The sequence below is a fragment of the Idiotropiscis lumnitzeri genome, chromosome 1 (genome assembly GCF_059441095.1).
Source record: "Idiotropiscis lumnitzeri isolate Australia: NSW breed Sydney's pygmy pipehorse chromosome 1, RoL_Ilum_1.0, whole genome shotgun sequence".
Lineage (NCBI taxonomy): Eukaryota > Metazoa > Chordata > Actinopteri > Syngnathiformes > Syngnathidae > Idiotropiscis > Idiotropiscis lumnitzeri.
In genome coordinates this window covers 43,751,805-43,764,917 of record NC_142391.1, presented here as the reverse complement: position 1 = coordinate 43,764,917, position 13,113 = coordinate 43,751,805, and the positions used below count along the sequence as shown (strand labels likewise).

The 13,113-nt window shown below is 40.8% G+C and overlaps 2 protein-coding genes across 15 annotated transcripts in view; one reads left to right on the top strand and one right to left on the bottom strand.

Annotated features, from left to right (window-relative positions):
• The window catches only part of mtmr3 (myotubularin related protein 3), a 32,925-nt gene extending 26,879 nt beyond the window's left edge, over positions 1-6,046 (top strand). The window contains exons 20-21 of one of the 2 annotated variants that reach the window (XM_088302062.1): positions 1,016-1,042; positions 5,744-6,046. In XM_088302062.1, the coding sequence (XP_088158188.1) occupies positions 1,016-1,042; positions 5,744-5,903 (187 nt within the window). In that variant the 3' untranslated portion in view covers positions 5,904-6,046. The remainder of the gene's footprint in view (positions 1-1,015; positions 1,043-5,743) is intronic. The other variant, XM_088302070.1, reaches the window with a different exon arrangement.
• A 4,329-nt stretch (positions 6,047-10,375) lies between these two features.
• citb (citron rho-interacting serine/threonine kinase b) overlaps positions 10,376-13,113 on the bottom strand; it is a 58,992-nt gene continuing 56,254 nt past the window's right edge. For all 13 annotated transcript variants that reach the window (XM_088301929.1, XM_088301910.1, XM_088301982.1 and 10 more), the window contains one exon: positions 10,376-11,199. In XM_088301929.1, the coding sequence (XP_088158055.1) occupies positions 11,176-11,199 (24 nt within the window). In that variant the 3' untranslated portion in view covers positions 10,376-11,175. The remainder of the gene's footprint in view (positions 11,200-13,113) is intronic.

The following is a 13,113-nucleotide window of genomic DNA, read 5'->3' as shown; positions in this document are numbered from 1 at the left end:
TCGACCGGTCATTTATTTGCACAAAGTTACGCCATATGCCGCATTTGCGTGCACAATTCGTCATTGGTTCAGCTTCTTCATGGAACTCAAAACCCCCATCTGAAAATTTATCATTGGCATTTTATATTCCTATTGATCATGTGTCACGATACATGTTGATATTGAATTATCGCTGAGCCCTACCCACATATGTGAACTGACCACTAATGTAAATTTGTGGGGGAAAAAAAATCAAATTTGCGTAATTGTCTCAGGAGGTTCATGTATGTATATTTTGCATTTAATTAAATTACTTTTGAAGTTTATTTCAAGCTACTCAAAAGTTACTTGACTTTAAATAAATGACATTTTTCTGTGAGATTTTCTTTCTTTAGTTAGACAGTTTTGGGCAATCGTAGTTGTTTTTTGGTTGGATTATAATACTGTATTTTAATTGAGTGGCTTGCTTGCTGAGTGAAATCAAGTCCACATGATCAACGCAATGAAATTATTGAAGATTGATTAATTGGATAAGTCCTTAACGGCTAACGTGTAGGTTTTGTATGCTCGCATTTTAATACTTGATCATCTTTCTTTGAACATGCTGAGTGACCTTTAGAAAGAATAATCTAATACTTTTTTTTTTTTTTTTTTTTTGCTGCTGTTGTACTACTAATCAGAGTGGATTCTTGTCACATGGTTATTTTGAAGTTGAGCATCAGTTTCAGTGCGATGATGTCCTCTCCCCCTCTTCCCATTGTGTCCTCTTAAATGTCATTGAGTTGCACTGAATCAGCCGTCAACAGCAAGACCAGACAAGAACTGTGGTGTGAGCGCACGGTGGAATCCATCCACACTGCGCTGTACACACTCTTGAAACTGGTTCCAAATCATTTTATGTTCCAAAACTTTCCATGTTGTCTTACAAAGTCTGTGGTAGGCGGTTGATACATGAGTCAAGTTGTACTTATAGTGTGTAATGTTGTCCTCCCTGTTCAGGCAGCTCTTCTCTATTGTCTGCCCTTCTCCTCAACAGTGGCAGGGAGCCTGTCCAGGAGGTCTGGTGAGATCCGGCTCCTCTGTCCCCACCCTCCACTCCCCTCCCCACCCCCAACCCACCCCGCCCCTCACACACACTCCATTCCACTCCACCCTGGCCTGACATCGCAACACCTTCTACAGTGAACCCCAATATATTGCGTAGGACACATTCCACACTCATGCACAACCATATAAAATAATATTTTAGTATTTTTTTTAGCCCTCCCACATTGCTTTAAACTACTCAAATACATAAACTTAGAAAAACATATTTTAAAAGTCCTTTGGCGTCGGTTTGATCATGTGACGTTCACAAGCTGAGCACTTAGGCACTGTGATATCATTTGCGGTCAGCAGCAAATGGCAGTACGCGGCAAAATGTCAGACGGATAAAACGTTTTTTGTCTTGACTTCCCTTTTAATGCTAAATGCCTTAGATGGGCTCATGAAAATTACTGTAGCATCAGTAGATTGTCAATTAAGATTCACCCACAAAACTGCTACCTGAACACACTTGCAGCAGTATGACACAACAAAAGATTAAATCATTTCATATTTAAGGACTGAAATATTAAACATAACCGTACGGTACAACATTATTCCCAGGCTCATATTCTCTCTGCTTTGTGGGAATGACTGCTGCTTTGTCCTTCTCTGCTTCTTCATCTCTTCTCTTAATGATGCTGCATTTTTGTCCAGTAGAGTTAAGTGGTGCCCATAACATAGTGTGCAACTTAATTCAGACTTTACAGTACTTTAGATAGTGCTGTAATAAAATAAACATTACTTAAAAAGCAGTGATAATGTGGCGATACTAATGATGAACCGCAATAGAGCGGAGGTTCACTGTAGTCCTAATCCATCCCTCACCCTTTTCATTGCATCCATTTGCCCTTTTGTTCTGTCCTTGTGTGCATTTCCCTGAAAGAAATCCCTCTTCATTTCAAAGATTAACTTGAGTGTGATTGCTGCGAGGAAGTTGTCTTTTTATTCAATGGCTGTGAGCGTGAGCAATTATGCTGTCTGTGAGCTGTGATTGGCTGAGGGCTGTTTTCCACCACGCGGTCATTCTCCCTGCCCACCATCCTCATCCCCCCCCTCACACCCTGGCAGCATGCTGCCCCACCTAACACTCAGCCAGCGGTGGTGCTGTACCCTACCTAACCTCACTGCCCCCAGTCCTCATGCTGGTGTGCAGTAATCACAAGAGCAAACTCGACGTTATGTCGCACTGAGGGTGAGCGGAACAGTCAAAGAGGTCCAGTGTTGAGCATGGCCTTCCATCTGGACCTCAGCATGTCAAACCCGTCCAGTGTGCCACCGCCGTGTGTTTTATCGGCTTCTGTAGTACACAAAAATGGTACCTCTTGAGTATTGAATGACTGTCCGCAACCCTGGCATGTGGCGTTGAAGTGTCAGCATGGCCACTGAATTTCACCTGCTAAGTAGTTTGACCCTTTTGGCTTGTTGCAATTATGTCAGCTGATTGAGAGATTTTACAGTCCTTTTCTATCTTTTCGTTTTTTTCAGATCATGAACATTTTTTTTACTTTAATTTCAACTGCGCTTAGCGGCACACTACTTTCCTCTTTAGAGACTTTCTGTGAGATTTTAGACAAATCCCTCCTAATAGATTTTGGTCTATGAGTTGAAGTGACATCAGAACCACAGTAGCAATTTTGCTGGCTTTGATAGCACATTTCAGTCAGCGTGGTTTTGTAAAATGTGATCAGTAGGAAAAGCAATTGTGTCAGGATGGCGACATTATAGTTTGCATTTCGGTCCATTAAACTGCCTTTGAAAATTAATCCGACGACCCTTGCCATCTTGTCATTTTGTTGCAAACGCTGGAGCTACCATTAAACGCTGGCAACAGGTGCCGTATAGTACAATCAGTTAAGTAGTTTTATTAGCGTCCTTAATTAGCGATTGAACTTGATTGCAGCATGACGTCATTGATGATGTTGGTGGCAACAATTTGTGAAATGCCGCAACTATAGTGATTCGAAAAAGGAGTCAGCCGTTACGCCACAACACGCTGCCGACAACCACTTCAAAATAAAAGCATTCGAAGGCACTGATGTCTGTCTTTTCCAAAAGTTGGAAATATTTTATTTCTAAGTTGGTCTCACCACATTGGTGACATGTTCCGTCATGGATAGTGTGAACAATTGTTGCTGCTGCTAGCTTGGCCTGTTTCGCCCACGGCCCACACACGAGCAATTTTTCTTTTCTTTTTTTAATAATTTACTTTATAATACATACATTTGTAACATTAGCCATTAAATATCATGATGGGATGAATGTATTGTTACATCATTTAGGTAAATGTTAAACTATTAAATATTTATTTAAAAAATTATTTTTCTTTATTTTAATATTTTTATGGATGAAATGAATGTAAAATACAGCAGGTTTGATTTTAGATAATTTTATATAAGCAATATGAAATGCGCTAAATAAATAAAGTTGTATTGTTTTCATGGGATTTTACGCTACATCTCAGAGAATTACATAGCTCCTTTGAAATTTTGCTCTGAGGCTGGATTTCCACTGCTTGTCCTTGTGCATAATTAGGCTTTAATCACTGTATGTCATTTTTTTATTTTCATTCAATGTCTTATAACATGAGTAAACTCCTGACATTGTAAATATCTTTTTATGGCACAGCATATCAGTTTAGATACTGTGTGTCAAGTTACTTGAGGAGACAGTAAATTTTAGAATAGAATAGAATAAAATTAATTTTTGTTGTCCACCAGGGTGGAAATTTGTTTTAGGCTCACTAAGCAAAGTAACAATAATGATAAAATATATTAAAATAAGAAGAAAGAAAACACAATAAGATACTTATAGATAAAATTGTGAATAAATCAAAAACACTGACCATTAATTATTAAGACTAAAGGTCAAAACACTTTCCACCATAGTTTTATAGAGCGCAAATGTGAGAAATCTAGTACTCACTTTTGTGGGATACTTCATGTGTTTGTTTATGTTGACAGAAGACATGAAACAACCCGCTTGTGCAGGCTGCAAGAATGTCAACATCGGGCAGCCACAACAATTCCTCCATTTTTATGTAACGCTTGTCCTTATTGGGTCACGGGTGAGCTGCAGCCTAGCTGACTTTGGGCAAGTTCAATTCCTTTTGTTTTTGTTGTATACTGAAGACATTTGCGTTTCAGATCAAAAGATTAATATGAGAGAGAAGTTCAGAAGCCCAGTTATTATTTCACGGTATTTACGTCTAGATACAACTCAGGTGAGAGCACCTTTAGTTTGGATTGCATCTTGTGGTCTAGCCTGTATGTGTCATCTCTCTAAGTCTTATTCGAACCGTGGATTATGACATTTTCACCTCTGTCCTGTGGAGGTTGGCAGTGATGTCACAGACTGCTGCCTTTGGATGTTTCTTCCCAGCTCTCACAATGTTCCTTTCATCAGCTGCTGTTGATACCCTCGGCCGACCTGTTCCCTGTCTGAGTTTTTCTTATTCAGGACATTCCAAATTGTTGTTTTTGCTGTGCCCAATGTTTGTGCAATGTGGTTTGGATGCATCAAAATTGCTAACCTATCTGTGGCTCTTTCAACTCTGACACTGTCGTTCGGTGATGCGGCTTTATAGTAGGCAAGGCAGACTGCGGCTATTTTCGAAGTGTATTTTGGCGTACGCTGTTTTCACAAGGTGTGTCCTTGTTGCTCCAATCATAATTTCAATTCTGCTGCAGCGAAGGTGATCAGTGGAGAAGCAGACGTATCTGTGTGGGGCTCTTAATGCCATGTTGACTGCTATCACCGCTTCTGTTCACATTAGGAGTTGCATTTGTTTTTTTTGTAACGTGAACGAGTACATAAAGATCGGATTTAACAAAAAAAAAGTTTTTGAATTGGGCGGAAGTGTGAATCTAGCCTAACTTGAGCACTGACTTCTACCAAGGCAGAGCAATGCAAATTGACATCAGCACTTTCATTTACTTCACACACAATAAGGAGCAATTATTAGAAGGAGGGTTGGGTGAAAAATCTTTGCTTCTGTCCAAGCTTCCTGTGAACATCTTGCAACTTGAAGTCATTAAATTCAATATGAGAAAATATTTGCAAAAAAAAACTAAACAAAGAAAGAAAGAAAAGAATGCGTATCAGTCTGAACGTCATACATCATATTTGAAATATTTGTGGTGTATTCAATTCAATTATTTTTATTTAACTTTTTATTTACATTTTAGACTGTCCCAGCTTCAGGCTAAAGGCTGTATTATGTGTGCCTTGTTTTTTATTAAAAGTACATTATTAGTGTTTTATGATCAGAAAGTAAAGTTGTGTTCTCCTGTGATTGGTTGTCCAACTTAGAACTCTGAGAGCTTTAGTGGCATGGTTTTATTTTGAAGTGGATGGTGCACCCTTCATTAATTAAGGCATAGCATCTTTGGCCACTATTTGTGAGTGAGTGTTTATTATTGCAGTTGGAACATAAACTGCTATAGACAGAATATTTGTGGTGGTGCTCATTAAACAGAATGACAGTTCATCAGGTGTTCTGTAGGAAATTGTGTTAAATTTAGCCCTTTTTACCATTGTATCTTCCAGCCATGTCTGATGACAGCCATTTGATCACATAAAGTACAATAACCCGAACCTGTTGCCATTGATGTGGACGTTGTATAATGTGTGTGCGTATCCAGAGAATCCAGCGCTGACCTTTGTTATTCCCCGCCTACAGGAATTGCGGTAATGTATTCTGCGCCAGCTGCTGCGACCAGAAGATCCCGGTGCCGAGCCAGCAGTTGTTCGAACCCAGCCGTGTGTGCAAGAGCTGTTACGGCAACCTCCGGCTCGGCCCGTCGCCCCTGGACAAACCCATCGCAGCCAGCTCCAACTGAGCCTCGGCGAGGAGGCGGACGTTGGCGTAAAGGAGGGCACCACCACCACAACGGAAACTCCACAGAATGTCCCGTAGACTGTGTGTGTATGTGTGTGTATGTGCTGCACAAGTGGACCGGAACGTGTCCTTGCGGTGGCACGTTTGCTCGGCGCGCTTAGCTTTGCAAAGAGGGAGCGTGTTGGAGTAAGTCCCTCGTCGGCCACAAGGTGGTGCTGGCGATCTCAATGGCCGTGCACCGAGGAGCGAGAATGGACTTCCTGGTGCCTCGGACTGGAAAGAAGCAGGAGTCTGCTGCATGTTCTTGAGTCGAGGGGCTACAGTCCACTTCAATCACGCCCACTGCCCCTCAACCCACCTCAATTTTTGCCGGCAATGCACACTTCCCGTCTGTTCTGGGCACAGCTTGGAATTTTTGTTTGCTGTTACTGCTGGGTGCTTGAGTGAAGAATTTCATGTGAAATGTTTAGGAATCTTCAAAATGATGAATAGGAACAATTCATTGGCACACCAGCCACAATGGAAATAGAATGAAAACCAAACAGTCTTTTTGGAATCACAAGGCACCCGCAGGACAGGTTGAGTGGATCATCATTTGGACTGCCTTTGAAAACAACTTGAATGAAAGTTTATCATCCACTTGCATTTTATTGGCAGCAAACTCAATTGACAGAAGTATCAATGTAGTGACTTGCTCCCCCTCAACTAAGCGCCTGTGGATGAAGGTGAAGGAATCCATGTAATTGCTTGACGGCAGTCACTCCCATTGCTGCCCTCCCTTAAAGCACCTGCTGCACATTTGTGTCTGCTAGGGTTGGGCGTTATTTCGGCGAATCGGTATCATGCAGTGTCTAAAAATAGCAACAGTGTCACTTTCAACACAGTCATAAAAGAAAATGCGGCGCGTAAGGACCTAACAAGATATTAGACCTAATTCTTTGATTGCACTGGATGGGGATTGACATTCTAGTCGTGAAAAATTAACTCTGACATAGGGCTGGGCGATAAACCGAAAATTTACCGTTACCGAAATTCATTACAATGACCGAAATCATTTTGCCCATGTCGGTAAATTCGGTATTTAAAAAAAAAAAAGAAAAGCCTTTTCTGTCTGCGGCAATGTTCATGCCCCTTTAAGACCGCTACGGCGCCTCTAGTCACGTGACTCCACCCGTCTGATCGAGAAAGAAAACACGTCGCTGTCGTAGCTGGCGATTCCAATCCAGAAGCTTTTTCGCCACCCACAACACAACCATGCTGTGCTGAAAGTTCAAAGTGAGAAGCAAGGTTCGACAAGTGACAACAGCCCATTAGGAGGCGACACCATTCGAGAGAACATCTCAAAGGTGGATGCGATAGCCTAGCACATAGCTAAAGATAAAGCTCCTCTAGTTAGTGACGTGCACAGGATTCAAACGCTTCATTTATCGTTATCGAGGTAAAATTGCTCAATTTCTCGCGATATTGATTTGAGGTCATATCGCCCAGCCCTACTCTGACATTTGTGCACTACTCTGATGAGATTCGGTGTGTTGAGAGCGGCAGTGTGCTCTGTTCCCATTCATTTCCGAATGCAGACTGGTGCTGGTTTTAGTGTACTTTGAATAACCGAACGACAATTTTTTTGTCGCTATGAACCACTGCATGCTCGGAGGGTGTTTCCGAGAGCACCCAAGATAACGTAGCTCGCAACTCCAGTCCATTGATCCTCACAAAAATGCAACGACAGCAATTTGACATATTTTTTGAGTTGTTAGTTCAAACAGCAACAGTAAAACAATTTGCCAAGATGCGCAAAGCATTTTGAAATGCTATGAGGGCTGACGATCATTTTGAAAAAGCAAAATATGTACATCTAGGGCAGGTGGGCATCGGCACAGAGATAGTCATAGAAAGGGCATAGATATCGGTAGATAAAGCTTTCACTCTGAGTGGCTGCCGTGTTGAAATGACACTTTGCTGCATGTGTGGTGTTTGCAACAAACCAGTCTGCATCAAAATCAGGAAAGAATTCAGTGAGTTAAGAGCGAAGAGGCTCGAGCACATTTCATGTGAAGCCCGGAGACCTAGTGGCTACCTTAGAGCAAGCGAACCAGAAGTCGCCAGCTATAGAGCATTAAATTCAACTCTTAAGAAGTCGCCAAAACCTGTCTAGACAGTTCGTTAACCCGTTTGTCTGCTGGACTCTCACAGCGGCATAAAAGGGAGTTCGGCCATTTCCATGCCTGAGACAAGACAAATATACTCAGGTTAGCTTAGTGCTAGATAGATTTGCTTGTCGTCAAGCAGCTATTTAAAATGAGTCCAAGAGGATGGATGCTTCAGAAAAAGGGAGGATAGATGGATGGTTGGAAGAACACCATGTGTTCTGCCATTTGACAGTACACGGCGAGCGATCCTGGAAGTTAAAGTGAGTTATTTTAAACCAAAGGTTGACGCTGCATTGTCATTAGCGCCTTGGTTTCTTTAAAAAAAAAAAAAAGCGCTTATGGTGTAGATAAAGCACTATAAAAGTGCACTTCATTTTCCAATTGGATGGTTTATCTTTGTTTTGTTTTTTGCACAATGACATGTCTTTCAGCAAAAGTACAATTAGTAACCTATTCAAACTACATCGATTTGCGGGTCTGGCTACAAATCTAGGCAGACACGCGGTGGTCGGTGCAAGCTACAAAATGAGTCTAAAATTAGCTACGTTGTTTCGTAAACCCCTGTGTAATGAGGAGACTGTGAAAGGATGTCAAAATTTGAATATCGCCCAACCCTAGTGTCCACACCTTTTGAATGGACAAGCTGAAGACACCATTTTGATTCTCCTAATTTTGACTCCGAGCTCACAGAATGGTCCTCGCTGCCTGTCAGTCATTCAGTGACCTCCTCGTGCACACGGTCATTATTTTGTAAAATAGAAGAATACAATAATATATTGAGATACAGCTATAGCATTTAAGTACAAAATGGATAGAAACTGAGACTAGTTTCTCAATTAGTCACCAAAACCTTTTTTTCCTTTTCTTTTAACTTTTCTTTTGTCAGTTGCAGAAATGTACCTATATTTTACTTGTTAAAAAGACAGATTTTGACATATATATATATATAAGCGCGGGGTGTCTTGTTTGGATGCTGTAGTGTTTGATTTTGTTTGGTTTTTTTTCCTTTCTTTTTTTTTTTTTAAATGAGCTGAATTTATTTATTTTACTTAATGATTGATTGGTTTGGATTCTGACAATTCAGCTGCCACGTGATAATCAGTGTTTTTAACATGCTTGTGGTGGAGTGACGAGTCTATGCACGCACGCGCACAGAGAACAGAGGTCCAAAACAAGCACTATCTATCCAAACACAAAGCCCCTCTGCGCACTCACACACACACACACGCACATACACATGCACGCTCTCCATTTACTTACAAACACTACCTCTACTTACTAGACACTCATAGCGCACCCTTGTTCATAGTTGCTTTGAGATTTTGGCTTTCAGGGTTCCATTTTTCAACTACGCCTTGTTCCTCAATGAAGACCTTTGTTCGTTATTATTACTTAAATGGATGGATGGACGATCATATTCACCCTTTCAGTTGTAATATTCTGTTAGTAAGCCAGTGAAGACGAACAAAGCGAAGGACTATCACTGAAAACATAAATCTTGCTTCTTTTTTTTTTTTCTTCAGAGAGTCCTGTCTGTAAACACAGCTGATGCAAAGTTCATTGTGCCCCTAATTGACCCTTTCCCATTCACAACAATTGTCCTCTATGTTGAAGGTAGATCCGTGCAGGTTAAATCAAAGTTGACCAGTGTACTCATCCATCATTTACATTATGCTGTCGGACACAGCTCATTATTATAACTGAGCGGTGTAACATGTCATGTGACACACGCACAGCACACATCTCACCAAACATCAATGTTAATGATACGAGTAGGCATTGGTTTGCCTAACATCTGCAAGACAGTGCCACACACAAAGCTGAAGCTGTTGTCACTACTCAAGTTTGGCTGTTTGCCACAATGGTCACTTGTTCAGCATCTTTTTGTCTTGTATTTTTTACAAGCTCCCTCACAAAGGTCTCTGCCACAGCCCAACAATCACGTGTGATAGCGTTTGTGCGTGTGTGAATACACATGAGAATGTATCTGGCATTGGTGGCTGTGTGTGTGGGTGTGCATCTTTTTTCCCAGTAGAGATGGGTGCCAAGCTGTTTTATTTTGGATCTCTCACTTGTGCTTTTCTTGAGTTTTCCTCTTATCTGTTTCCCTCTTGTTGGAAAAGCACTTTGAAACTGTTTGTCAGTTTGTAGCTGTACATAGAGCAATTTCCTGTAATTAAAAGTGCTCCGTGTTCATCAGAATTTTTTTTTTCAAGAGCGTTTCATTGTTGTAGAATTTAAGGAGAAATAAACTAGACGAACCAGCTGTGTTGTGGGTATGTTTGCATGTGAGACCTACTCTGAAAAGATGCAAGCGAGAAAGCAGGCTTCAATCATGTTTTAATGATGTCTTGTGCAGATCTAAAAATCAGGAAAATCTTTTGTTAGCGTTAACATTGATATATAGTTATTGAACGCAAGTTTGACAGAAAATAACAAGCAGAAGAAAGAATCAAGCAGCTCTTAATAGCTTGTGTCATGCACACTGATGAGGTGCTCGAACAGGCACTAAAGAAACAACACCTTTGACATCCACTACATGTCACTGCACACACATGGGATGATGTGGATCAACAAAAGCAATTTGAGGCAGAACTCTGAGCTTTGGAAACAACACAAGTCAACATTGTTCGCAATGAAGCATTTCTATATGCAATGATTGGATATCAAATGAGATACAGTCAAGAAAGAGGACCTCACATTTGGTGTGGAAAACAAAACAGTTTTTACATCCTGTTCAAACCCAAATTGTGCAAATTGCTTCGACCTTTCCCTCACTCCCATGAATACAAGACAGTGACGTTCATGGTGTGAGGCTCCCTGCAACATCTATAGAAATTCTCATTTTACAAAAAATAGACATGGCTTTACTGGCCAACTTTTCCCTTTATAAAAACTCACAACCCTATTTACATTTACGCCGATGATCTGTTATAAAACAGATGCTTCGACACGTGTTCCCTGCCACCGATTCTCATGTGGGATACGCTCCCCACCCCCCAAAAAAGCACGTTGCGCGTTTATGTTGTCAAATGAGGATGTGTGACTGTGTAACAGGCAATATGGCCGTCTGTCAGTCAAGTGTGAGTCACTGGCCTGTCCAAAGAGAGTATTGGCGATCTCTCACACCGACGACTGATCCCACACCTGCAAGACAAATGACAGGGAAAGGAAAACAGATGTGCTTGGGATATCTACTTTAATGCACATTACTGATCGAGGTTTTCCATGCGATCCAGTTAAGGTAAGAGTGACCAATTAATTTTCCAAAGGAACCAAGCTTATCTCATTTGTGTTCCATATGTACTTTGGTAAAGCATAAAATTGTATGAAAGTTGTGTAGATGGGGTACTGCTCATATAAATTGGGTAGAATGGGCAGCGGTGCAGAAAAGGTGAGAATAGGGGGAAGGATTCTAAGTCCCATGATTGACAGGGGTCCACAAAGACTCCTAATAAAATTATAATCCTGACAAAATAATAACACTCAGTAATAAACTTACAATTATCAATAAGTTTCATTGACAATGCATTGGTGACAAGATTTCAGGTCTTAAATTAGGCCCCGGCACATTTTAGGTTTGAGAATGACTGGGGTAGTGATTCAAAACTTGGCTAAATCTGATTCTAAATCTAATTCTGATTATGAGTCTTCATCATTCTCTTCTGATTTTCCGAGGTTGGGTCGCAGGGGCAGCCCAGACTTCTCTCTCCATAGCCAGTCATCCTGCTCGTCCTGAGGGATCTCAAGGCATTTCCAAGCCAGCTGGGAGATGTAGTCTCTCCAGCGTGCCCTGGAAAAGGCCAGATAGGACTCCTTCATCTTAACGGCATCCCTTACTGCCACCAGCGGCCCCAGGGATTTTCGCCACAGTTCCGGTCGGCCGTCTTGACAATTGAGTCTAAGTGGACCATGTTCTGCGCCTCCATGTCTCGGACCTCTCCCAGGATGTCGGCAAAGTTCTGCCGGAGGTGGGAGTTGAAACCCTTTCTGACAGGACGTTACCAGCAAACCCTCACAATATGTTTGCGTCTGCCAGGTCAGACTGGCATCTTCCCCCACCATCAGAGCCAACCCACCACCAAGTGGTGATCAGTTGAGAGCTCCGCCCCTCTTTTCACGAACATGCGGCCGCAAATCCAATGGTATGACCATGAAATCGATCATCGAACGCGGCCCCATTTGTCCTGATGCCAAGTGCACATATGGACACCTTTATGTTTGACCATGGCGTTCATTGTGGACAATCCGTGACGAGCACAGAAGTTTTTATATAAGAGGCTACTTATGCTTTACTGTCCTTGTTTTAACCACAGCTATAGTGGGTAGGATTTTTTTTTCATTATAGTTAGTTATTATTTCATTTTGACGTGTTTTTGTTTTTAATTCAGTCAGTTTAAATCCGTTTTTAGAACAGTTTTGTTAGTTTTGATTTTATTTTTTCAAAAATGCTTTATCTGAGTTTTTTTTTTTTTTACCAGTTTTAGTGTTTGATTTTTGGAAAATGTAAAATTGGTCGTGTGCAAGCTAAAAAAAAGGTCACAATAAGTATTGAGCAATAAAATTAAGTAAACTGCAATTCCCCAGCGACCGTTCGACCTTCTTCTGTTCGACCAAACGGTAATACTGAAATAAATATATTTAAAGTAAACCCTGTCAGCTTGTGTGAAATAATTGATGTAAATGAAGAACATTTTCACTATAGTTAGTCATTTTTAGTTAATTTTATTAATGTAAAGTATAGTTTGTTCTCATTTTTTCAAAAACACTTGTATTGATTTTGTTAATGAAAATGTTTTTTTAATCGTAATGTTAGGCATTTTGTTAGTTTTTGTGTGAACATGTCCAATGCTGAAAATAAATTGCTGTATAAGATCCTCTGTTTGCTAGCATTTACCGTGTAACTCTGGCAATATGACTGCAGTGGAAAAAGATAATTATCATAAGACTATAGTGCTGGTGCTGTAAAGTTTTCTTTTTTTCCTAGTTGGAAGTACAGTACATTATGTGTCTCAATCTCTGTTCAACGTCAGTGTTCATGAAAATGAATTGATCTTTTTA